Here is a 26,862-nt window from a genome sequence, read left to right on the forward strand (position 1 = left end):
CGCCAAACAATCCCTCCTTCAAGGGGGAGGTGCGTTCGGCATCATAGCGGCGTCACTAAGCGGATGCCCAATAGCAGAGGATGGGCGGAGATAAGCGGCCGGAACATGCCGCCCACCTCCTTCCATCCTCATTGCTGGTGGACGCAGGTAAGGAGATGTTCGTCGTTCCTGCGGTGTCACACATATAGCGGTGTGATGCTGCAGGAACGATGAAAAACCAGCGGCATGCACCACCAACGATATTATGAAAAAGAGTGTCGTGTCAACGATCTTTGACGTTTTTGCGATCGTTGATCGTTGCTCCTTGGTGTGACACGCTGCGATGTCACTAACGGCGCCGGATGTGCGTCACTAACGACGTGACTCTGACGATATATAGTTAGCGATGTCGCAGCGTGTAAAGCACCCTTTAAAATGGCCACTTAGTGTTTATCCATGGCCTATGTTGTCGACATGTAACCACAAATTTGAACTGAGGAAGACAGAAAATGTGTAACAATTTTGACATTAAAGATAAAATCACTATGTAAGCACACATCACGAGTTTGCCTTTTACCTCAACTCTAAGCTGAATGTTATACATTCTTCCCATTCAAATGATACCAGTGGACAAATCTAGACTGGTCCAGGACTAGGACAATGTCCCAACAAAACAGCTATGAGTGGACAAAAAGCAACAGACACTCCATCGCATGGCGAGCTCTTCCATATACCGTATTTTACTTTGAGCTCCATGAATCGACTATAGAGATGAAAAGCTGTTTTCACACAAAGGACATTGTAATGGGTCATGAAAAGAAAACCCTACGGTAATGCTGGAATGCTGCAGGCTCCAGTTACACAACAGTACTGTGAGATTTAACTCCAAACACCCCCACCTCTTCTAAACTTCACACAAGTCTGAACATATTCTTACAGCACAAGCATTTCTAAAAGTAAGCTACAGAGAAGAACTCCCCACAAATTACATTAAGCTGGACATATTTTTGGCCCATGATCTAATGTGTATAGGGGCAGCATAATGGCAGATATTGGATTTCAACAGACTAGGACAAGACAGGGATGGCAAACGCCGATACACTGATTGGCCAAAATTAAAAACTTGAACAAAGTCGTGGGCAAACCTTAAGATTCATTAAAAAAGTTTACAATGGAGGAAGTTTTTCCTTATCATTAAATATAAGGCTGTGTGCACACGATGCGTTTTTTACCGCGGAAACGCTGCGTTTTGAACCGCAGCGTTTCAGTGGCAAATTGCATGCGTTCAGCTTTCCCAGCAAAGTGTATGGGAAAGCTGAAAAATCAGTGCACATGCTGCGTTTCTTTCCGCAGCGTTTTGGATGCCAAAAATCGGTGCGGAAAGAAAAGCAGCATGTCACTTCTTTTGTGCGGTGTAGCTGCGTTCTCTCCCCCATTGAAATCAATGATGTGGGGTCAGAACGCAGCTACACCGCATGGACCTGCTTTTTTGTTGCGGTCCGCGGCCTTTGTCGGCACGCCAGAACACAGGCATTTACCTGGAAGTGAGGTCAAGAGGCTTCCTGTTGACCTCACTTCCTGGCAAAGCCCCCGGTGTCGCCAAAGTGCCCGCCCCGACCCCCCTCCCGAAAATCCAACATGGCCGCGCGCACAGTAGCGCATCGGCCGCCCTGCTCCTATGATTTCTGTCGCATGTGCAATAACACATGCGACAGAAAACTGTTCCCCAGGCCCTGCCCGTTCACCCCCTATTCCCCCCGGTGTCATACATACCTGTCCGGTCGCAGCGCTGATCCCCCGCGGCCCCCTCCTCCTTCACAGTGCACGGTGGCCGGTCACATGTGCAGAGCAGCTGACAGCCAGCACAGTGTTCAGTGTGAGCTGTGCTGGCTGCTCGCACTCTGCAGCTGTGACCCGGGGAGAGTGGGTGCAGATTTTTGCACCCACTCTCCTCAAATGGAGGGTCTGCCCTCCTAGAAAACGGGGGATACGTTTCCTGAACGTGCCCCCATATTCTAGAAGGTCCAGAGGCGACGTGGGACATCCATATGGATTTCTGCGGACCCATTTTTTTTAATTAAATTGGAGAACAAGGGAATGATTTGGGGAGTGTTTTTTCTAATAAAACATTTTTTGTTGTCTTTTTTTGCTTTTGTTTACTGTCAATTAGTTATGTCGGGTGTCTGATAGACGCCGTGACATCACTAATTGCTGGGCTTGATGCCAGGTGACATTACACATCTGGTATCAACCCCATTTATTACCCCGTTAGCCAACGCACCAGGGCGCGGGATGAGTTGGGGCGAAGCGCCAGGATTGGCGCATCTAATGGATGCGCCACTTCTGGGGCGGCTGCGGCCTGCTATTTTTAGGCTGGGAAGAGTCCAATAACCATGGCTCTTCCCACCCTGAGAATACCAGACCCCAGCTGTCAGCTTCACCTTGGCTGGTGATCTAATTTGGGGGGACCCCACGTTATTTTTTTTTTTATTCTTTATTTATAAATAAAAAAAAAAACATGGGGAGCCCTCCAAATTGATCACCAGCCAAGATGAAGCTGCCAGCTGTGGTTTGCAGGCTACAGCTGTCTGCTTTACCCTGACTGGCTATCAAAAATAGGGGGGACCCCACGCCATTTTTTTTTTTTTTTATTGGATAAATACTAAGCTAGGCACCCTTTAGTGCCACATGAAAGGTACTAAAGGTGCCAGCTTAGAATATGCTGGCGGGGGTAGGACGTTCTATATATTTGACATCCCTTCATCCATTGACGCTTTTTAGGCTGTGTGTCCACAATCAGGGTTTGCAGCGTTATGGGCGCTGAGTGTTTTCCCTGCGTCCATAACGCTGCGTTGTGCAGTAGAAGCACAGTGGAAGGATTTTTGGAGATCCCATGCCCACTGTGCTTCTTTTCTCCGCAGCATAAACTGACCGGTAGCGTGGCTTCCTGAGCCTCAGCATGTCAATTTATGCTGCGGAGACGAGTGTTCTCTGCAGGTAGCATAGAGCTCCACAGCAGCCTGAACCCAAATCGTGGGCATGGGCAGCTGCAGGAAGGCTGGCACTGTGTACTAGACGCCGTGTCGCTGGATCATGGCCACATAGCCTTAGGCCCCTTTCACACGTCAGTGATTCTGGGACGTTTGTGCTTTTTTTTAAACGTACCAGGATCACTGACATACGCAGACCCATTATAATGAATGGGTCTGCTCACACGTCAGTGATTTTTCACTGCACGTGTCTCCATGCGGCGTACCCGCGTGTGCGTGATTGCCGCACGGAGACATGTCCATTTTTTTCTGGCATCACTGATGTCCCACGGACCACGCAGTGGTGTGATCCGTGAAACACGTGCCAGAAAAAAACGTGCTTTTAAAATAAAAAACATTTTAACTCACCCGGCTCCAGTGATGTCCTCTGCAGCCCGTCCTCCCTGTTCCTTCTGTGCCGGCTCATTATTGTCGCGCATATTCATGATGCACGACACAGCCAACCCGGAACCAGCTGCTGCGGGGGTCAGCGCCGGCCGGATGCTGCACCGCGTGAGCGATCAGCACCATGGAGAGCGGGAGCGGGTGCAGGTGAGTTAATCTCTAAGTGCAATCACGGGCCACGGAGAACGGAGCCCGGATTGCACTTAGACAACCCACGTGTGCCGTGATTCACGGCACACGGAGGGACATGTGCGTGTTTTACACGCCAGTGAAAAACGTCAGTGTTTTTCACTGACATGTGAAGCGGGCCTAAAAGTGAGAATATTGTTGCTACAGCAACATTTTGGGGGAAGTAGCTGTGGATTCAAAATGCTTAATATACTCCTGAATAAAATCCTTGATGGGTGCAGATTCCAAAATGGGGTCACTTGTGGGGGTTTTCTGACGTATAGGTACCTAAGGGGCTTGGTGCGCGAAGTTTATTTCAACTTTTCCAAAATTCAAATGGTGCTCCTTCCATTCCAAGCGCTCCCATTTATCCAAACAGAATGTGGAGAAGGAAATGACATCACAGGTTTTTTTTTCCAAAGGTCTGTGTTCAACCAACTTTATTATCACTGACAAGTCTTAAAAAACGCACCTAAAAAAACGCATGAAAAACGCATGAAAAACGCATGAAAAACGCATGAAAAACGCATGCGTTTTCGATGCGTTGTTTCTCAAAAAGCATTGTTTACAATTCTCCCCTCTGCCAGAGGGTGCGTTTTTTTCCGCGCGGAAAAAAAAGCAACGTGTGCACATACCCTAACAATGAACTTTTTCAAATGGAAACAAACAAAGGGGTTTCCCCACAAAGTACATTTTAATTAATAGGTTTTAAGAGTCAGATCACAAGACTGGAGCATTGGGACTTTCCTCACGTGCAGTGGTGTAAATAGAAATCATGGGTCTCCCCCACAAAGAAAACAAAATACGGTGGAGTCGCAGAAAAACATAGCTCAACTTTGCAACCATTACAAATATGTTTCCTCCTTTGAAGCCCCTAGATTACCCTTTCATTGCCCCCATATAGTATAATGCCAACAAACGTGTCCTCCATACACAGTATAATACCCTCCCAGTTAATTCCTCCACAAGCAAGGTATGATGAACCTACTGAAATCTTCCCACTCGATCCCTCTGTCAAAGTATGGTGATCCTCAACTGTGATATCTACACCACTCTCCACACAGTATTATGGGTCTCACTTAGTCCTCCATACAAAATAATGGCCCCACAGTCCTTCATACAGTATAATGGGGGCCATATAGTCCTTCATACAAAATAATGGGCCCCACATAGTCCTCCACACAGTATAACGGGCCCCACATAGCCCTCCACACAGTATAACGGGCCCCACATAGCCCTCCACACAGTATAACGGGCCACACATAGCCCTCCACACAGTATAATGGGCCCCACATATTCCTCCACACAGTATAATGGGCCCCACATAGTCCTCCACACAGTATAATGGGCCCCACATAGTCCTTTACACAGTATAATGGGCCCCACATAGTCCTTTACACAGTATAATGGGCCCCACATAGTCCTTTACACAGTATAATGGGCACCACATAGTCCTCCACACAGTATAATGGGCCCCACATAGCACTCCACACAGTATAATGGGCCCCACATAGCCCATCATACAGTGTAGTGGACCCCACATAGCCCATCATACAGTGTAATGGGCCCCACATTTCATGTAACTATAGGTCATTTTCTGATGCTATTTTTAATCTCCAAGCAGCTATTCCACATGGAGCTTCACACGAAACATTTATAGGAGTATTTATCTTACAGATGTCCCCCTCATGCACATAGAAAATAGTATAAAAATGATTTCTATCCTTATTGAAGCAACATACCTGCACAACATGCCAGTGTCTATGGCCCAGTAAAGTGCTTAAGCCCTGAGAATCTACATTTCCTACAGGAAATTGACTTCTGTCACGTATAGACTTGTGCTCAGGATGTGATGAAGAGCCTCGAACATGCTGAGTCTGAGTCGCATCTCCGCAGTTCAAGTACAAGCGATCCTCTCCTTGAAGCAACACTTGCTCTTGGTTGCTCTGTAAGAAAATACAGCAGTTTATTAAAATACAGTTTTCCAAATTTTTTGATATGTTAAAATAAGATAAATGGATGCTAAATATTGAAATACTGAGGACAAAGGGGCGATTTTACTACTGACACTGGATTAGGTACAGATTCACAGTACTCTCTTGCAATCATAGCATCAAGTACATATTTATATCTATCCATTTGTCCAGTGTGTGTGTGCGCGTGTATATTTATTTAATAATGTCATATGAAATAAGGAAAAAAAATAGAGATTACAAATCTACAATTTAAAATTAAACATATTGAGATTAGATTAAGTGACCTGATGCAAATTCCAAAAAATTATGCAATATCAAGTAAGAAAATTAGTAAGTGAAAAAAAAAAAAACCCCAACAAAACAGAACTGATGGTTGATATAGGAAGAGATTATCCCCTCGGATGAACAGTTAAATTATCATTTAAATAAAAATAAACCAATTTACATTGTTCTCCAAAAATTGTAATGCTGATATTTGTCAATGTTGTGATAAAAACCATTAAAAAGGAACCAACCAGCAGTTTTTTCACATATTAAGTAAAGGTAGTGACATACTGGTGCTAGGATGCCGATTCAAATCATACCTTCACTTTAGAGATGGTCTGCTTGATTGCAGAAAAATCCTTTATCAAAGCTTCAGATGCAGATGCAAAGCGTCATTGATGCAGTGGCTTATGTATCAAGGCGAGTCTTTGTGGGTCTGGTTCTTTGGAATGATTGCTCCTCCTGCCTTGCCTGCTTTTCTGTATTTAAATTTTGCGTCACCACCGCCATTGCTGATGTTGACGACGTGTGCGCATTGCTAGTGTGACTTTGTCTTCAAAAAATGAGGCCGACGCATGCGCATACAGCGATCTTGGGTGCCAATTTATTGAAGACAATGTGGAGGCTAATGTGAGCGGTTGTGGCACATGCACAGATAGAGGGGTTTTTTTTTACATCAGCATATGCCGCTACTCAGTCATCTCCACAGTGTCCTTGGTAAAATGGCACCGGAGATAGCGGTATGTGCACGCGCCGATTCCAGTGCTATTTTGTTGAAGACAATGTCACACTTGCAATGTGCACGCGCCCCCAACATCAGAAATGGTGGTGCAAAATTGAAATACAGAAAAGGAGACAAAGCTGGAGGAGGAATAATTCCAGAGGACCAACCCACAGAGTCCCACCCCAATGCTCAAGCCACTGCATCAATTACATCATTTCTGAAGCCTTGATAAAGGATTTTTCTGAAATGCAGCATCCAATCTCTAAACTTAAGGTATGATTTGATATTGTCTTTTTTAAACGGTATAACTTTGTTCTTCATAACTCAAAACACCAGTGAAGATAAATAGCAGCTCTCAGTGATTAGTTGTCAGAGCACAATGCTTATGATACACTGCAAATATGGCAGTTCTAGGAGAAAGGGGACTGTGCTCAATGACCAAAGCCATCTTCTATGCTATGATGGCTTTCTCTGTGAACTGGTCAAGCGCACTGGCATACCCAGTTCACAGTTGTTGGTGGAGCCCAGTCATTTTATTGATGTCCAGTGTTATGTGCTGGCTACAATTTCCCCTCTATCACCAGTATTGACAGTGATCTGAGTGGAGCAATCATGTCATTGTGACTGCTCAGATCAGAATAAGGCCTAAGCCACACGGCGAGAAAAACAGTGCGAGTGGAGTGCGATAAAACATCGCATTCCCCTCGGACCAATTCTAGCCTGTGTGACAGCGCACATGAGCGATTATTTTCTCAGCCCTAATCGGACTGAGAAAACAATCGCAGCATGCTGCGATTGTAATCCGAGACTCTTTCTCTCGCACCCATTCAAGTGAATGGGGCGAGAGAAAAATCGCACTGCACTCGCGGTACACCGGTGTACCGCTAGTGGAGTGCGAGAATGCCAATAGCCGGCTACGCAGGAGAGAGGGAGAGAAATCCCTCCCTCCCCTCCTGAGAGCCAGCCCGCCCCCGCAGCTGAGGTCTGCTCACACGAACGGACCTCAGTTGCAAGGACACACGCATGATACTCGGCTCTGCTATACTGCCAGCACGAGCAGAGTGTCATGCAAGGGGATCGCAGTAGTCCCCGTGTGGCCCCAGCCTTATGAGCAGTGAGCACAGGTCTGAGCACCAGCGCTATAGAGGTGATTTCATCCATTGACATGACATCGCTAGAGGAGGTCACCACCGCAGTCCCGATGCCCACACTTGTGCTTACCAGTAATTAGTGATCTGGGTGGAGTAGTCAAGTGATTGCAGCTCCTTTCTCAAAGGGAACGAATCATCAGGATTTTCATATATAAAAGTAAAGCCAGTGCTATACTGGCACTAGGATGCTGAATGTATGCATACTTTTTGTTCAGAGATTAAATGTTTCATTTCAGAAGTACACGCAAGTTACAGAAATGTACAACTGATTGATAGAAGCTACAGAACATCTAATAGGTGGGTGGGGTTTTGCTATCTATTCCCGCCCCTCTCTGTTGCCTTGCTTTGTAGATGCTAGACTGTATGGGCTCCTTCCAGGTATGAGTAATTTCTGTCATGTGACACAGGAACGTGTTCGAAATGCAGCCCATACAGTCTAAAGCGGTGTGTGCATGCTGCTTTTTTTTTTACGCTGCATTTTTGGCCGCTAAAAACAAGCAAAAAACGCACCGGAAAAAACGCATGAGTTTTTACAGCGTTTTTGATCTCTGCGTTTTTCTGTGTTTTTGCAATGCATTGCATGGGGGGAAACCGCAGGAAAGAATTGACATGGCCATTTTTTTTTTAAGCTAAAAAACGCAGCTGAAAAACAGTTGTGTGCAGACAGCAAAAGAAGGGAATTTTGTTTACTTACCGTAAATTCCTTTTCTTCTAGCTCCAATTGGGAGACCCAGACAATTGGGTGTATAGGCTATGCCTCCGGAGGCCGCACAAAGTATTACACTAAGAGTGTAAAGCCCCTCCCCTTCTGCCTATACACCCCCCGTGCTCCCACGGGCTCCTCAGTTTTGGTGCAAAACCAAGAAGGAGGAAAAAAAAAATTCAATCCGAAGGAATATCGGAGAACTGAAACCATTCAACATGAACAACATGTGTACACAAAAAAAAAAAAAAAAAAAAAAAAAACAGGGGCGGGTGCTGGGTCTCCCAATTGGAGCTAGAAGAAAAGGAATTTACGGTAAGTAAACAAAATTCCCTTCTTCTTTGTCGCTCCATTGGGAGACCCAGACAATTGGGACGTCCAAAAGCAGTCCCTGGGTGGGTAAATAATACCTCATAATAGAGCCGGAACGGCTCCGTCCTACAGATGGGCAACCGCCGCCTGAAGGACTCACCTACCTAGGCTGGCATCTGCCGAAGCATAGGTATGCACCTGATAGTGTTTCGTGAAAGTGTGCAGGCTCGACCAGGTAGTCGCCTGACACACCTGCTGAGCCGTAGCCTGGTGCCTCAAAGCCCAGGACGCACCCACGGCTCTGGTAGAATGGGCCTTCAGCCCTGAGGGAACCGGAAGCCCAGCAGAACGGTAAGCTTCGAGAATTGGTTCCTTGATCCACCGAGCCAGGGTTGATTTGGAAGCCTGTGACCCTTTACGCTGGCCAGCGACAAGGACAAAGAGTGCATCCGACCGGCGCAGGGGCGCCGTACGAGAAATGTAGAGTCTGAGTGCTCTCACCAGATCTAACAAGTGCAAATCCTTTTCACATTGGTGAACTGGATGAGGACAAAAAGAGGGTAAGGAGATATCCTGATTGAGATGAAAGGGGGATACCACCTTAGGGAGAAATTCCGGAACCGGACGCAGAACCACCTTGTCCTGGTGAAACACCAGGAAGGGGGCTTTGCATGACAGAGCTGCCAGCTCAGACACTCTCCGAAGTGAAGTGACTGCTACTAGGAAAACCACTTTCTGTGAAAGGCGTGCGAGAGAAATATCCCTCATTGGCTCGAACGGTGGTTTCTGAAGAACCATCAGCACCCTGTTCAGATCCCAGGGTTCCAACGGACGTTTGTAAGGAGGGACGATGTGACAAACCCCCTGCAGGAACGTGCGTACCTGTGGAAGTCTGGCCAGGCGCTTCTGAAAAAACACAGAGAGCGCAGAGACTTGTCCCTTAAGGGAGCCGAGTGACAAACCCTTTTCCAATCCGGACTGAAGAAAGGACAGAAAAGTGGGCAATGCAAATGGCCAGGGAGAAAAACCCCCAGCAGAGCACCACGACAGGAATATTTTCCACGTCCTGTGGTAGATCTTGGCGGACGTTGGTTTCCTGGCCTGTCTCATAGTGGCAATGACCTCTTGAGATAATCCTGAAGACGCTAAGATCCAGGACTCAATGGCCACACAGTCAGGTTGAGGGCCGCAGAATTCAGATGGAAAAACGGCCCTTGAGACAGCAAGTCTGGTCGGTCTGGCAGTGCCCACGGTTGGCCGACCGTGAGATGCCACAGATCCGGGTACCACGACCTCCTCGGCCAGTCTGGAGCAACGAGGATGGCGCGGCGGCAGTCGGCCCTGATCTTGCGTAACACTCTGGGCAATAGTGCCAGCGGAGGAAACACATAAGGGAGTTGAAACTGCGACCAATCTTGAACTAAGGCGTCTGCCGCCAGAGCTCTGTGATCGTGAGAACGTGCCATGAATGCCGTGACCTTGTTGTTGTGCCGGGACGCCATTAGGTCGACGTCCGGCATCCCCCAGCGGCAACAGATCTCCTGAAACACGTCCGGGTGAAGGGACCATTCCCCTGCGTCCATGCCCTGGCGACTGAGAAAATCTGCTTCCCAGTTTTCCACGCCTGGGATAAGAACTGCGGAGATGGTGGAGGCCGTGGCTTCCACCCACATCAAAATCCGCCGGACTTCCTGAAAGGCTTGCCGACTGCGTGTCCCTCCTTGGTGGTTGATGTAAGCCACCGCGGTGGAGTTGTCCGACTGAATTCGGATCTGCTTGCCTTCCAGCCACTGCTGGAACGCTTTCAGGGCAAGATACACTGCCCTGATCTCCAGAACATTGATCTGAAGTGAGGACTCTTGCTGGGTCCACGCACCCTGAGCCCTGTGGTGGAGAAAGACTGCTCCCCACCCTGACAGACTCGCGTCCGTCGTGACCACCGCCCAGGATGGGGGTAGGAAGGATTTCCCCTTCGATAATGAAGTGGGAAGAAGCCACCACCGAAGGGAAGCTTTGGTTGCCTGAGAGAGGGAGACATTCCTGTCGAGGGACGTCGGCTTCCTGTCCCATTTGCGTAGGATGTCCCATTGAAGAGAACGCAGATGAAACTGCGCAAAAGGGACTGCTTCCATTGCTGCCACCATCTTCCCCAGGAAGTGCATGAGGCGCCTCAAGGGGTGTGACTGACCTTGAAGGAGAGATTGCACCCCCGTCTGTAGTGAACGCTGCTTGATCAGTGGAAGCTTCACTATCGCTGAGAGGGTATGAAACTCCATGCCAAGATATGTCAGCGATTGGGCCGGTGACAGATTTGACTTTGGAAAATTGATGATCCACCCGAAACTCTGGAGAGTCTCCAGAGTAGCGGTGAGGCTGTGCTGGCATGCCTCTTGAGAGGGAGCCTTGACCAGCAGATCGTCTAAGTAAGGGATCACCAAGTGTCCCTGAGAGTGGAGGACCGCAACTACTGCAGCCATGACCTTGGTGAAAACCCGTGGGGCTGTCGCCAGGCCGAACGGCAGTGCCACGAACTGAAGGTGTTCGTCTCCTATGGCGAAGCGCAGGAAGCGCTGATGCTCTGGAGCAATCGGTACGTGGAGATAAGCATCTTTGATATCGATCGATGCAAGGAAATCTCCTTGGGACATTGAGGCGATGACGGAGCGGAGGGATTCCATCCGGAACCGCCTGGTCTTTACGTGTTTGTTGAGCAGTTTTAGGTCCAGGACAGGACGGAAAGACCCGTCCTTCTTTGGAACCACAAACAGGTTGGAGTAAAAACCGTGACCCTGTTGCTGAAGAGGAACAGGGACCACCACTCCTTCTGTCTTCAGAGTGCCCAGCGCCTGCAGAAGAGCATCGGCTCGCTCGGGAGGCGGAGATGTTCTGAAAAATCGAGTCGGAGGACGAGAGCTGAACTCTATCTTGTAACCGTGAGACAGAATGTCTCTCACCCAACGGTCTTTTACCTGTGGCAGCCAAATGTCGGAAAAGCGGGAGAGCCTGCCACCGACCGAGGATGCGGTGTGAGGAGGCCGTAAGTCATGAGGAAGCCGCCTTGGTAGCGGCACCTCCGGCGGTCTTTTTAGGGTGTGACTTAGACCGCCATAGATCGGAGTTCCTCTGATCCTTCTGAGGCCTTTTGGACGAGGAGAATTGGGACCTGCCCGTACCCCGAAAGGACCGAAACCTCGACTGTCCCCTCCTCTGTTGGGGTAATTTTGGTTTGGCCTGGGGTAAGGATGTTTCCTTTCCCTTGGATTGTTTGATGATTTCATCCAGCCTCTCACCAAACAAACGGTCGCCAGAAAATGGCAAACCGGTTAAGCACTTTTTGGAAGCCGAATCTGCCTTCCATTCCCGTAGCCACAAGGCCCTGCGGATTGCCACCGAATTGTCGGCTGCAACCGCCGTACGGCTCGCAGAGTCCAGGACAGCATTAATAGCGTAGGACGCAAATGCCGACGTTTGAGAAGTTATGGACGCCACTTGCGGCGCAGACGTACGTGTGAGTGCGTCAATTTGCGCTTGACCCGCTGAAATAGCTTGGAGTGCCCATACGGCTGCGAATGCTGGCGCAAAAGACGCGCCGATAGCTTCATAGATGGATTTCAACCAGAGCTCCATCTGTCTGTCAGTGGCATCCTTGAGCGAAGCCCCATCTTCAACTGCAACTATGGATCTAGCCGCCAGTCTGGAGATTGGAGGATCCACCTTGGGACACTGAGTCCAGCCCTTGACCACGTCAGGGGGGAAGGGATAACGTGTATCCTTAAGGCGCTTGGAAAAACGCTTATCTGGACAAACTCGGTGTTTCTGGACTGCCTCTCTGAAGTCTGAGTGATCCAGAAACATACTCGTTGTACGCTTGGGGAACCTGAAACGGAATTTCTCCTGCTGAGAGGCTGACTCCTCCACTGGAGGAGCCGAGGGAGAAATATCCAACATTTGATTTATGGACGCGATAAGATCATTCACTATGGCGTCACCATCAGGAGTATCAAGGTTGAGAGCGGCCTCAGGATCAGAATCCTGATCAGCTACCCCCGCTTCATCATACAGAGAGTCCTCCCTCTGAGACCCTGAACAATGTGATGAGGTCGAGGGGATTTCCCAGCAAGCTCGCTTAGGCGGTCTGGGGCTGCGGTCCGTGTCAGAGACCTCACCCTGGGATCTATGAGACACCCCGGGGGAACATTGTTGTTCCAACTGAGGGGAACCAGGGGGCAATGATTCCACAGTGGCCATGGTCTGAGATACCGGTCTGGACTGCAAGGCTTCTAGAATCTTAGCCATAGTCTCAGAAAGTCTTTCAGTAAAAACTGTAAACTCCGTCCCTGTCACCTGGACAGTGTTAGCAGGTGGTTCCCCCTGGGCCCCCCTTAGCAGAGGCTCCGGCTGAGTAAGTGCCACAGGGGCCGAGCAGTGCACACAATGAGGGTCAGTGGAACCTGCCGGTAGCGAGGTCGTACATGCGGCGCAGGCAGCATAGTAAGCCTGTGTTTTGGCACCCCTGCTTCTTGTGGGCGCCATGCTGTTGTCTACCCTGAGCAACACAATAGGGTATATAGCCAGAATCAACCGTGCACCATACAGTGTAAAGTATAGCCTATAAACATATAATCTATAACTACACTTCTGCACAAGTGGGGCCAGCACCTCAGGTGCTGCTTACCGCCCGCTTAAAGCGGTTATGTGGCCACCAGAATCCCTGCCTGGGTCTCCCAGAGCTTGTCTCCCCTCTGCAGCGTCAGAGGAGCTGACAGGAATGGCTGCCGGCGTCCTGAGGAGAGGAGGGAGCCGTGGGCGTGACCCAGAAAGTGCGGGAACTGGTGCCCCACTGTGCACAGTGAGGGGGGTGGAGTATGCAAAGCATGCTCCAGCCCTCAGTGCTGCCGTCCTGTACAGCGTCCCGCCCTTCCCCTGACTGGCAGGCCTGGGGGCGGGAGGAAAAAGAGACTAGGCCGCAAAAGCCGGGGACTCGAGTTATAAGCGCGGCCGCCGTATAAGCGCGGTCGGCGCGGAAGTCCCCGGCGCACTAACAGTCCCAGCCGCGCCGCAGTGATAACAATGGCAGCGGCGGTCAGCGCGGTAGTCCCCATACACTAACACACTCAGCGACGCTGCAGTGTGTAATGGCACAAACGCGGTCAGCGCCGCGGTCCCCGGTGCACTAGCACACCCAGCAATGCTGGAGTGTTGCTGTGCGCGGTCCCCACGGGGACACAGAGTACCTCAAAGTAGCAGGGCCATGTCCCTGAACGATACTCGGCTCCTATCCAGCAGAGTCCTCAGGAGCTGTGGATGGAGCACGGTCTCAGTGCCTGGAGACCGATTAGGATCCCACTTCACCCAGAGCCCTAGGGGGGATGGGGAAGGAAAACAGCATGTGGGCTCCAGCCTCCGTACCCGCAATGGATACCTCAACCTTAACAACACCGCCGACAAGAGTGGGGTGAGAAGGGAGCATGCTGGGGGCCCTGTTAAGGGCCCTCTTTTCTTCCATCAGACATAGTCAGCAGCTGCTGCTGACAAGCTGTGGAGCTATGCGTGCATGTCTGCCTCCTTCGCACAAAGCAAAAAACTGAGGAGCCCGTGGGAGCACGGGGGGTGTATAGGCAGAAGGGGAGGGGCTTTACACTTTTAGTGTAATACTTTGTGCGGCCTCCGGAGGCATAGCCTATACACCCAATTGTCTGGGTCTCCCAATGGAGCGACAAAGAAATGAAAAGTCATAGACTTTGCTGGGGAAGCAAAGTCATGTAGTTTTGAGCCCAAAAATGCACCAGAAAAATGCGCAAAAACGCCGCGAAAAACGCAATGTGCGCACATAGCCTAACATTACCAAGGACAGGCAGCAGACAGGGGTGGGAATACATAACAAAACTCAACCCACCTATTAGATAATGAAGAAAATTCCAGCTTTCACCCAGGGAGTTTGTTCCTATACTGTTGAGCTGGCAATTTACTGTTTTTCTCACCTATTAGATATTCTGTAGCTGCCGTCAATCAAATAGCAGTGCATTACTGGAACTTACTTGCACATATTTGTGAAATAAAACCTCCAATCTCAGAACAAAAGGTATGCTTACATTCAGCATCCTAGTGCCAGAATAGCACTGGCTTTACTTTATATACGATAATCCTGATGGTGCGTTCTCTTTAAATCATAGTAATGAGCAGTGAGCACAGGTCCAGCACCATGGCTATAGCAGCGACTTCATCCAGTGGCGAGTAGACATTACTGGACGAAATCACTACCCCAGGGCTAATGCTCAGACCTGGCGAGAACTCATTACTCTGATCTGAGCGCCGGAATGACATAACTGCTCAGCTCACAGGAATTGCTCAGAGAGCCGTGTATCAAATGCTGCCATGTGTGATACAGTTTGCGGAGTAATAAAAGTTCAGTACTCGGTTAAGAGAGTTAGAGGTGCTTATATGTGGATTCATCAAAAACATTAAAAAACAGCTTTGCATTTAAAAAGGTACCGTATTTTTCGGACCATAAGACGTACTTTTTTCCCCCAAATGTTGGGGGAAAGTGGGGGGTGCGTCTTATGGTCTGAATGTAGGTCTGCGGCCGGGAATGAAGGTGCTGCGGTGGAGCGGGCCATCGGGGGCACGAGCAGGCTGTGGCAGCACCTGCCGTGACCATGTGGGCCCGCTCATTACATATGCACGCCCATCATCCCGCCCTTCATCTCTCAGCACAGAAGCCGGCGCTGACAGGTGGGCGGGGTGATGGGCAGGGGGTGCGCGCATACTAAACAGCCAGCCCACGTGATCACCCCTGACAACTACAGCCTGGAGTGATCATGTGCGGCTGTATTCACTGCTCCCCGCGCATCATCATCAGCGCAGGGGGCAGTGAATAAGTACGGTACACTCACCGGCCACTTTTGTGCAGCTTCGCGATGTCCTCCCGTCCGCCGGTCAGCTGATCTGTGCAGAGAGCGGTGAGCACAGCGATGACGTCATCGCTGTACGCGCCGCTAGTCACGCAGGTCAGCTGACCGGCAGACAAGAGGACGAGCGGTGCTGCAGGGAAGTGACCGTGACTGCTCCACACAGAACAGCGGCGCTGCTGCCGCCACAGACAGGGGGAGAAGCAATACTGCATGGAGCGAGGAAAGGTGAGTATAAACGTTTATTTTTTGTATGTGATACAGGCTACAGGCTATATAGTAGGATGGGGGTATATAGCAGGATAAGGGCATATACAAGGATGGCAGTATATATATAAAGATGGCAGTATACATCAGGATGGGGGCATATAGCAGGATGGGGGGTATATAGCAGGATAAGGGCATATACAAGGATGGCAGTATATATCAGGATGGGGGCATATAGCAGGATGAAGGCATATAGCAGGATGAAGGCATATAGCAGGATGGGGGCATATAGCAGGATGGGGGCATATAGCAGGATAAGGGCTTATACCAGGATGGGGTACATATTCAAGACAGGAGGATCATTACCAGGATGGGGTACCTTAGTAGAGAATTTGGGGACATTACCCCCATAACAGTGTCAGCAGCAGATCCTCGCCCCATACAGTGTATCATGACCACATTTTTTTCTTAAAATTTTATTTTCCTCGTCTAAAACCAGGGTGCGTCTTATGGTCCGGTGCGTCTTATAGTTCGAAAAATACGGTAAGTGGAGCAACAAAAATAATTTAAAGCTGTTACATTAAATAAGATGTTTCGGCTCTTCCTAAGCCTTGTTCACAGTCACAGTGGTAGGAGAGGGGTATAATAAGTGATACGTACGCCGCTGACAGGACTCTATCTTATGTGATACTGAATGCTGAGCTATGTATCTAATCCTATGTGACTCAAACTGCTGAACTGTGTAATAACAGTGATCTGAGCACTGCAGCCGCAATGAGAACTGCTGTTATTTCTTTTTTCAAGTTGAAATAAAAAGGAATGATACACAAGTGGTACAAGAATGGACACATTTTACACTGGCCATTGAGAATACATGCACTACTGAACAGCATTTATCAGGCAGACACAAACAAAACACGAGATTAGGTTGTGAATGAGTGGACATGGGGATCTGTAAAGTATCCTAAGACTGAAATGGCAAATGAAAAAAAAAAATTACAAAAACACAACGCATTTTAAGGTCTAGCCATGAGCTGAGGCCAGTGTCACATACTTAATTCACTTACCATGCATGGGTTCACTGTAAGAGCACTCTTAATAAACTGGAATTGGAGTATTCCAGACTGTTTGGGTACAGTTTTGTCACTTGCTGCATGCCCGATGCACTCCGATGCCAGTGCCCACAGGTGGTAGCCTTCAGGTCCCCAGCTCTGCAATAAACAACAGACGTGTATCTATCTATCCCTTTCACTTGTTTAAAAAATAAAGGCGACTCATTAAAATCACCTTAAATGATAAGGATCTTGTCAAGACCTGGCAATGCTGAATGACACTAGTCAGCCTTATTCAAAACCTGAGAAGCAAAGCTACTGTAGAAGACGTTATAAAAACCTTACACGCATGCTGCGGAATTATCCGGCACTATGGATTCAAGATGTTACCCATACTAATTACTAAATCATTTATCACAAACATCCATTGGAAGCAAATGCAAGAACTGGTGTAGAAAAAGTCAAGTAAAAAATGTTTATTACCATTGAGCTGATTTTTAAAGATTCTTTCTTTGTGCCATCTGCTCTGTATCTGAAACAGTAATGAATTTGTGTTAGAAGCCACCTACATGTACCAGTCACCGATTATATTGTACCATACTGAACTGCACAATGTGCCTTAAAGATGCCCTACCAGCTACTGGGAAACTTCATGACGGAAACGGAGACAAGTACAAAACATTTCTCAGAAACACATTATTGGGAAAAGTACTTTTAATTTAACCACTTACCGTAATGACCAGCCCTGGAAAACGTTCCCTTTCACCAAATGTTTCATGTTGAAATGGTCTCACAATGTAACAGTGGCTACAGAACTGAATAAAACTTTTTTAATGGTCTCTTTCCATTGCAGAGATACAGTATTAGCAATCAAAGTATTTGACAATGAGTTAACTTTTGATAAGTCCAAGTGGGTGTTATCAGATAGTTTTTACTGGTGGGGTGTACTTCATCTCCCTGACCAATAATAAGCAGACAGGAGCACAATGGACAAGTAACATACCCTCTCCATAGCTTAGAGCAGGTTTTTCAATGTGTGAAATGTAATGATACAGCGCTAGGTCAAATATATTTTTTACTTAGATTGCCATGAATATGGCAGCCAAAAAACTGCACAGGCAAATGAGTCCGCACAGTCATATACAAATGTTACTAATATGTGTGATCACAAAGTCTAAAAAGAGAACATAAGGAACCCCAGCAGGGATGACTTATCTGCTGAGACCATCCAATGACATATCCCGACGCGTTTCCCCCCTATTTGGGTTCACTTAGGGGTTCATCAGGGGAATTCAAAGGTTGCATATCCAATCCAAAAAGTATTTCCTCTTGGACGTTGTAATAACCTTGTAGTTTTCAAAGCGACAACAGTGGCCTATGATGCAGGGCAAGTCGTCTTCCATGCAGCTGCAGGCTAGGTAAATCCCGCAGTGCCATCTATCTGTGAGAGGTACTAATTTGACTGTGCGGACTCATTTGCCTGTGCAGCTTTTTGGCTGCCATATTCATGGCAATCTAAGTAAAAATATATTTGACCTATGACAACTGGCACAAATTATCTTTTCTTGGTGGTGGGTGCCTGCTTGGCAACTGCTAGGTTGCAGGGAGAGACTAGGGGGAGACGACGAGGATCGGGGGGTACCCAAAACTTCATGGTGCACCTCCGCTGGTATGTAGGCAATAAGAGAGGGAGAGATAACCCCCCATTCCCTAATCATTGGACGACTACCTTTAAACTACAACTATCTAGCTGGCTTACCTATAGCTAAGAGACTACCATCACTTACCCCACCAGTCGTCTCTACCTTCCACACTCACCTTACGTGACTGATCTATAATATTCAGATACTAGAAGCAATTTAGCTTTTATACTCAATGATTTTAATACTAATATTAATAAAAAAACTATTTTAGGAGTTGTTTTTCTTTGTTTTTTCTGGTTTAATACTCCTGTTCTAATTAATTTGGTTATAATTTACTTCTGTGTGAGACATACAATGACAGTCTACTCTGTTGATATAATGACCTTACCGAAAAGGTGTTTGTCATCTGTTCTCTATTCCCAGCACTTACTAATCATGCAGGAGATTAGAGCTGCATCCTTAAGCTGGTGTCACACATGACGACGACAACGACGTCGCTGCTACGTCACCATTTTCTGTGACGTTGCAGCGACGTCCCGTCGCTGTCGCTGTGTGTGACATCCAGCAACGACCTGGCCCCTGCTGTGAGGTCGCCGGTCGTTGCTGAATGTCCAGCTTCATTTTTTGGTCGTCACTCTCCCGCTGTGACACACACATCGCTGTGTGTGACAGCGAGAGAGCGACGAAATGAAGCGATCAGGAGCCGGCACTGGCAGCTGCGGTAAGCTGTAACCAGCGTAAACATCGGGTAACCAAGGGAAGACCTTTCCCTAGTTACCCGATGTTTACGCTGGTTACCAGCCTCCGCTCTTGCTGCCAGCGCCGGCTCCTGCACTGTGACATGTGGCTGCAGTATGCATCGGGTAATTAACCCGATGTATACTGTAGCAAGGAGAGCAAGGAGCCAGCGCTAAGCAGTGCGCGCGGCTCCTTGCTCTCTGCACTGTGACATGTAGCTGCAGCACACATCGGGTTAATTAACCCGATGTGTACTGTAGGAGAGCAAGGAGCCAGCGCTAAGCGCGGCTCCCTGCTCTCTGCACATGTAGCACAGCGACGTTATGATCGCTGCTTCTGCTGTGTTTGACAGCTAAGCAGCGATCAGAACAGCGACTTACAAGGTCGCTGTTACGTCACCGAAAATGGTGAAGTAACAGCGACGTCGTTGTCGCTGTCGCTTAGTGTGACACCAGCTTTCAGTTCCAGTCACACATAACGAGATCGTTAACGAGATCGTTACAACATCACAGTTTCCGGATCGTTGTTAAATCGTTGGTGGGATCGTTGTTAAATCGTTGGCGAGATGTCACACAGTCATTTTCCCAATAACTTTAGTAACGGTAACCTGTATAACGATCTCGTTGGGACCCTGTCACACAGCAGCTATGTAACGATTCCGACCTCGAATAGGGACGTAGTGTTTGACGCTGTAAGCCACTTAGGCATGCATATGCGTCGCCTTTTCCACACCCCTCGGCTTCGATTGGTGGCCAATACTGCGTTCTGATTAGGCGGCCGGCCTAGAAGGCAACTTTGTATTGCTTCATCCTTTGTCCCTTTTTGAGCCTTGCTTTGAGGATAGAACCTGCGACTCCACCCGGATTCATTCGTACTTTGTTCCCGGTTGCTTGCTTGCTTTTCGGATCGAAGCTGCATCCGCACCCGGATTCATCCCTCTTTCGTTCCCGAGTGTTTGCTTACTGTTCTCAACGCCAACCAATCGGTGCAGGGGGGGGCGCGGAAAAGGTGACGCAACTACATGCCTACATGTCACACTTTAAGTTCTCATCTAGGTCGTTAACGAGATCGTTGGTAGGTGTGAAACATACAGATCCATCCTGCCCAGCAGGACTCCAATGAGCCAAAAAGGTCCCAGGACATTCAGCAACGACCAACGATCTCACAGCAGGGGGCGGATCGTTGGTACGTGTCAAACATAACGAGATCGCTGGTAAAGTCGTTGTTTCGTCACAGAAACTGACGTAGCAACAATGTCGTTAGCGAACTCGTTATGTGTGAAGTGGCCTTTAGATCTCAAACACTGAGAAACCTGCTCTAAGCTACTGTGGGTGCGTACTCTTTTTTTCTCTAGTTGATGCTGCCTGGCTATAATTGGTCAGTATCATACTCGGAGAAGATGTACACGACCCCAGTGAAAACTATTTGACAACACTAACTTGGACTTAAAAAGGTAACTCATTAGGTGCCCAATAGTTTGATTGCTAACATCTCCAATAAGGAAAGAATAATAATAATAATAATAATAAAAAAAAAAAAAAAGTTGCATTCCACTCTGCAGCCACTAATTCATCGCGTGTTCAGTTCATTGTAAAAATTTGACCGGCCAATTTTTTGTTGTTTTTGCCTTACAGCTTTTCAAAAGGTAAAATCTTTATTCACTTTTCACTGGCGTAGTGACATGAGGTTTTGTTTCATGTGGGTCAAATCATATTTTTAGCTCTATTTATGGGACATATCAATTAGGGAGTCATGTATATACAATACCACCAAACAACCACAAATTCTGCAAGTTATTATGGTACCCAATATTTGTAGGTTTTTTTTTATAACGTGTAGTATGTAGTGAAATATAATATTTATCATATGTAACAGTAATGCAAATGAAATTCCGAGTCATATTTGATGAATTTTGCAAGTCTCAGCGAATTCAAACAGTTAGGAATGCTATTCATGCGTGCCACTATTTTACATATTGTAAAACATTGAATCAGCCACAGAAGGCTCACATTGCCCCAAGATGACAGCAAGGGATTCCCCATAATACCTTTACACTATTACATTACATGGTATTGCAATGCCAATCAGGAGAGACTATATAGCCTGTACAAAAACCTAGGCAGGAAATGCAGCAGTCATTTTAGGGTGATTTAGAAGTTCACAGCTCTGAAATAGAGATGAGCGGACCCGAACTTTAAACTTCAGTGTTCGTTCCAAACACAGACTTTATAAATAAATAAAAAAAATAATAAAATCAGTGTTCTAGTTCTGGCGCTTTTTGTATGCAAACCACTAGAGCGAGTCACTTGCACTGTTTGAACAGCTCGCACTGGGAGTAAAATCAGATGTAGCGCGTACAAAAAGAAAAAAAAACAAAAACCCCAAAAAACCCCCCAAAAAAACAAAAAACTCCAAAAACCTCGCCCTCCCTCCCCCTTGAAGTGTTCTGTTTATGGCTGGCTGTATGTGAGCGGAGACCCGAACTGCCCAATTATTTACTTCCAATGAGGTTCAGGTTCAGAACAGATCTTTATCTAAAGTCTGGCTGAACCCTCCAAAGCGAACTTTCATAGGTCCACTCATCTCTACTTAGCATTTATCCAATGGTTTCGGTCTTTGCCTTCTTGTTTCTATTACTATAGACAGTAATGTCTTTTGCAACTGCAGAGGTGAAGGAGTGTAGTAGCCTGTGAATAATACAGAGATTCAATTGATAGGGGAAGAAAGCTATATAGGAGAGCAGCAGTAAAGGTATCTTCACACATAGCGAGATCGCTGCCGAGTCACAGATTCTGTGACGCAACAACGACCTCGCCAGCGATCTTGCTAGGTTTGACACATTGCGGCGACCAGGCCCCTGCTGTGAGATCACTGGTCGTGTTGGAATGGCTTGGACCATTTTTTGATCGTCGAGGTCCTGCTGGGCAGAATGCATCGGTGTGTTTGACGCATTACCAACGACCTCGTTGACTACTCAGAGCTCAGACACGTACAGCCATGTATGGGTCCCAACGCCCTCGGAGATCGTTATACGGGTCGCTACGGTCACATTATCGTTGCTGCATCGCTGGGAAGATCTGACTCTGTGACATCACACCAGCGACCATGTAGCGACTTACCAGCGATCCTTATCAGGTCGTATCGTTGTCGGGATCGCTGGAAAGTCGTTAAATGTGATGGGGGCTTAAGAGTGATTGATCAGTGATAAGGAGTAGTTGACATCTGTCCTACTGCAGCTGAATTACAATTATACATTTTTTTTTCTCCTCATTCGTAATATACTAGAAAAGTACAAAAACAGCATTTTTACTTTTTACAGAAAATTAATCTGACATACGTAGCAGTCAAAAAATGTGTACATGCTTGTCATAAGCGAATACACTGGGTTGCTGCATTTCTTGTCCAATTCTTTTTACGAAAGGAGAAAAAATTGTTTTTATTTAAAAGTATAAAAAGAATATTCCTCAAGATTGAGACATTTAATAGCTGTCTACTATGCAAAGTGTGCACGTCAAAAAATATTTTTTTGCATATATTTGTATTACTAGACAAATTTTACATCTATACAGCCCACACTTATGAACGTCTACCTATCGAGCATTTTCTTATTACGTCATTTTTGGGAAGACAATTGAATTTTGATAAATCAAACAAAAATATGGGCCTTTAACAGCATATCTGTTTTTGCAAAAGTGTTTTACTAGAACAATTTAACAGATCGCACATGCCACACATACTGCGGCCTGCTGCCATATTTTGCTTTCTGCATATGTGCCTAGCTCCCTAGTAAATCTTGTTACATCCATATTGCCACAATTTTAATAACTGGGGTTGAAAAGATTGTCAAAACTTAAAGGGCTATCCAAAATTTATGGTTAAAGGGGGAATGGCAATGGACAGTAGTGTAAAAGAAAAAAAATATGAACAAAAATGTGGGAGCTGCAATCAACAGCAACACCATCACCAGTTGTTTGGAAACTTGTACTACCAAATGCAGGTCATAATTGGCGTCCTTTGCTGCCAGTAAGCATATTAGTGGGAAGAAGGTGTAGGGCTTTATGCAATATATACCACATCACTTGTCTCAGTCAGAGCATGATGCAGTTACCTCTGACAGCAACATCATCAGTTTAAGTCCGTGTTCTTTACAAAACGGTCTGCCTGATTACAAATGACAAAGCTAATTTTTGGACCATTTTTTCATGAAATACAAAAAAAAAACAAACCCCAAAACGTGAGAAACAGTGTACTATTGCACTCAAACGCTTCACTGCCAAGTGCTACAGAATCATCAGCAGTGCAAAAGCTTCAGTTTACCATATAGTGCTCATTGAGTGTAACGTAGAGTGCAAAAGTGAAGGGGTTTAATACCGCTTCTGTCTTCTATTGTCTCCCGAGGGTCCACAGCTATGTCTACTAGACAGGAATGCACCTGATGCTCTTCTATTGAAAGAGTAAAAGCCTTAAAAAGCGGAACCTGCAATGTTCAAAATTCTATTAACCTGCAGAGGTTAATCAGCAGATTAATAGAGTTCTAAAACTGTCCGGCCACCATACTTACAGCATAGCTAAAGAAGGAAAGTACCGTATTTTTCGTTTTATAAGGCGCACCCCAAATTTAGAGCTAAAAAAAGGGTAAAAAAAAAAAAAAATATGGGGTCAGTCTTATAATCCGCTGTTGTCTTACCGGAGGGGGGCAGCAGTGATGGTGAACCGGGGTCACGGGAGGCAGAGGTTGTTCTGGCAGCCGCGGAGGGTTAGTAGCGTCAGACGTAGCGGGTCCGTGGTGGGAGCCGTGGCAAGTCCGTGGTAGGAGCCGTGGCGGGTCCGTGGCGGCGGGTGACAGGTGGAGCAGGCCGGTCAAGTAAGTGTCTCAGTGTGTCCGCGGTCCCGCTTCAAATGATGGCACCTGGAGGGGGCATGGGCAGATGTAGAGCTCATCCAAGGGCTCCATTTGCGCACGTGCTGACTCCCGGAGCGGCGCGTGCGCAGATGGAGCTCTCAGCCAAGAGATCCATCTGTCCATGCGCTGACTCCCGTCGCCATCATTTGAAACTGGGACCGCGGACACACTGGGACACCTGCCACAACGCCACCCGCCCGAAGCACACACGCAGAGTGACAGTGAGCAGGCCGCCTGCCCACACGCACAGAGAGGCAGGCGGCACCAACAGGCACCCGGCTACCCGCACGCACAGAGAGGCAGCCGGCACCGACGAGCACCCGACTGCCTGCCTGCCCGCCCGCACGCACGTACAGAGAGGCAGCCGGCACCAACGGGCACCCGGCTGCCCTCCCGCCCGTACAGAGGTGCAGCCGGCACCGACGGGCACCCGGCTGCCTGCACGCAGCCACAGGCACCCGGCCGCCAAAACGCACCCGGTCGCCGAATAAACAGCACCCTGGTAAGCTGTATTCAGATTTTAAGACGCACCCCTCATTTTTCTCCCAAATTTTTGGGAGGAAAAGTGCGTCTTATAATCCAAAAAATACGGTAAATATTTCTCCTAGTATCCTAGTAGCCTCCAGCTTTTAGTCATTGGAGGAGTGGCCGCAGCAGATTCAATAACCGCTCAATAGATCGTTACCATCAATACAGAGCAGGATGTCAGTCAGTTGCAGAGCGTAGTTAAAGCCACCACTCACTGTGTGGTTAGCAGTAACTGAAGCTGCTCCAATCACGTCCCTATGACTGAAATCCCAAGACTGCCGGGAGAATTAAGTTAATTTCCTCCTGGCAGCCAGGCTTTCAGTGTGGCAGCTGAGCAGTTTTAAGAGCGCTATAAAACTTGCAGATTTAAATCATATCTGCAGGTTAATAGAGTTCATCAGGCTCCTGGTAAGACGTTAGAAAACTTTCTATTTGCAATTTATTAATTTGATATTTATTTATCGAGATTTATTTAATTTTTTTAAATATAAAAAGGCAAATTAACTTTCCCATCATATTCTATGGACTAATTACTCTACGAAAAGAGAAGAAAAAAGTGAAGTCCACTATATATAATGCCAAGTCAGAGCACAAAGCTCTATCTAGCATTAGGATGCTGTACAGACTCAGTCCACTCACATGCCGTATGCCCACATGGAACAGAATCGCATCAGATTATGCAACCACACTGCTAAAATGAAAGTACAGCCGCTGCCCCTATAATATTGAGGGGAATCAGCTGATTAACTCATGACATGTATTTAAGAATAGTCTTATAATTTTATCTACTGTGAATACGGGGGATTTTCTCAGAAGTGATACACACTCTTTAACAAGCAGTTATTTAAAAGCCAAACATAGATATCCACATATGAACGTCCATTTAATAATTGTTAGGACAGAGGTATTCGGAGAGGAGCACAGGTAATAGACACAGAAGGGGGAAGCAGCCTCAGATTACTTACGCAAAATCTCCTCCAAGAGTACAAATCAGATGTGCTCCAAATACGCTCCACAGGGAAAGGCCTCCACATTCCCAAGTCACCATGACAACGCTATAATCAGGTGACCACCGAATTAACTTCACTGATCCAGTCTTGTTCCAGATATCTAATGTAAACAGTTACAACAAGTTCATTGATGACTTTTGTAATGTTCTCGATAAACCTTAAATGGTATCCGTCAGGTCCTCTATGCCCTCCGACCCAGCAGCATTCACATGTGTATACCCACATTCCCTGTATAATGCTATTCACTAATACGAATGCTTATAAAACTCACTTTCTCTATGCTAAATAGTTCTGTGACTAGTCGTAGGGGCTTTAGATCCCCAGACTAGTTGTCCCTCTTTCTGTGTCATCACGCCGCTGTGATAACATGATTTCCACGAGCTGGCATCACTGGCTGCTGAATCGCACCAATGTGACCGAAATGAGCCGCACACATGAGCGAGATTTCCATTAGCTGGAAGTGATGAACAATCCATATCACGCCCACAGGTAAAAAGGGATGACAAGTCTGGGGAACTAACGGCCCTTCAACGGTCACAGGCCTAAGTAGCATAGGGACAGCGAGGTTTATAAATTGTTTTTTTTTTAAAACATTCATATTAGTGAATAGCATTATACAGGGAATGTGGGCATATAGGTATGACTGCTGCTGGGTTGGAGGGCAAAAGGGACCTGACAGATTCCCTTTAAAAATATAAGTGTACAGTGCCACTAAATTTTGGATGCACCTGTTCATAAATTTTTTTTTATGCTTACTGTAATGTGCACATTGTAGGGTCAGACTAAAGGCAGCAAAATTGCAAACGGAAACAAAATACTAAAGAAATGTGTGTGAAAAACTAGGATAGGTGTTAAACCTAGACTCCTCAAGTTAGCACCCTTTACTCTGATGTCAGCTTTACACCCACCCCTTGTCATGCAGCTTTGTCAGATAAATGAATGAGCATGCCTTTTCAAAAGTTACTTGTGCAAGCCTTCAGAAAAGGTTTGTGACCATTAATGGAGGCAGTGATGGTACATAGGTGCAAAGTGTTCACTCCTATTCCATAATGTGGGCGTCACCCGATACGATATATCGTGCGATCGCACAAGCGATCGTACCCGCCCCCGTCGTTTATGCGTCAAGGGCAATTAGTTGTTACAAAGTCGTTAAACCCCAGTC

The 26,862-nt window shown here is 47.1% G+C and overlaps 1 protein-coding gene across 2 annotated transcripts in view; it reads right to left on the bottom strand.

The window, feature by feature from the left end:
* RIC1 (RIC1 partner of RAB6A GEF complex) overlaps window positions 1-26,862 on the bottom strand; it is a 212,419-nt gene that overhangs the window by 69,875 nt on the left and 115,682 nt on the right. For both annotated transcript variants that reach the window (XM_075317531.1, XM_075317521.1), the window contains exons 9-12: window positions 25,656-25,800; window positions 17,362-17,410; window positions 16,894-17,037; window positions 5,324-5,527 (exon numbers count right to left, since the gene is read on the bottom strand). In XM_075317531.1, coding sequence (XP_075173646.1) covers window positions 5,324-5,527; window positions 16,894-17,037; window positions 17,362-17,410; window positions 25,656-25,800 — 542 coding nt within the window. The remainder of the gene's footprint in view (window positions 1-5,323; window positions 5,528-16,893; window positions 17,038-17,361; window positions 17,411-25,655; window positions 25,801-26,862) is intronic.

Source organism: Anomaloglossus baeobatrachus, chromosome 1 (genome assembly GCF_048569485.1).
Source record: "Anomaloglossus baeobatrachus isolate aAnoBae1 chromosome 1, aAnoBae1.hap1, whole genome shotgun sequence".
Lineage (NCBI taxonomy): Eukaryota > Metazoa > Chordata > Amphibia > Anura > Aromobatidae > Anomaloglossus > Anomaloglossus baeobatrachus.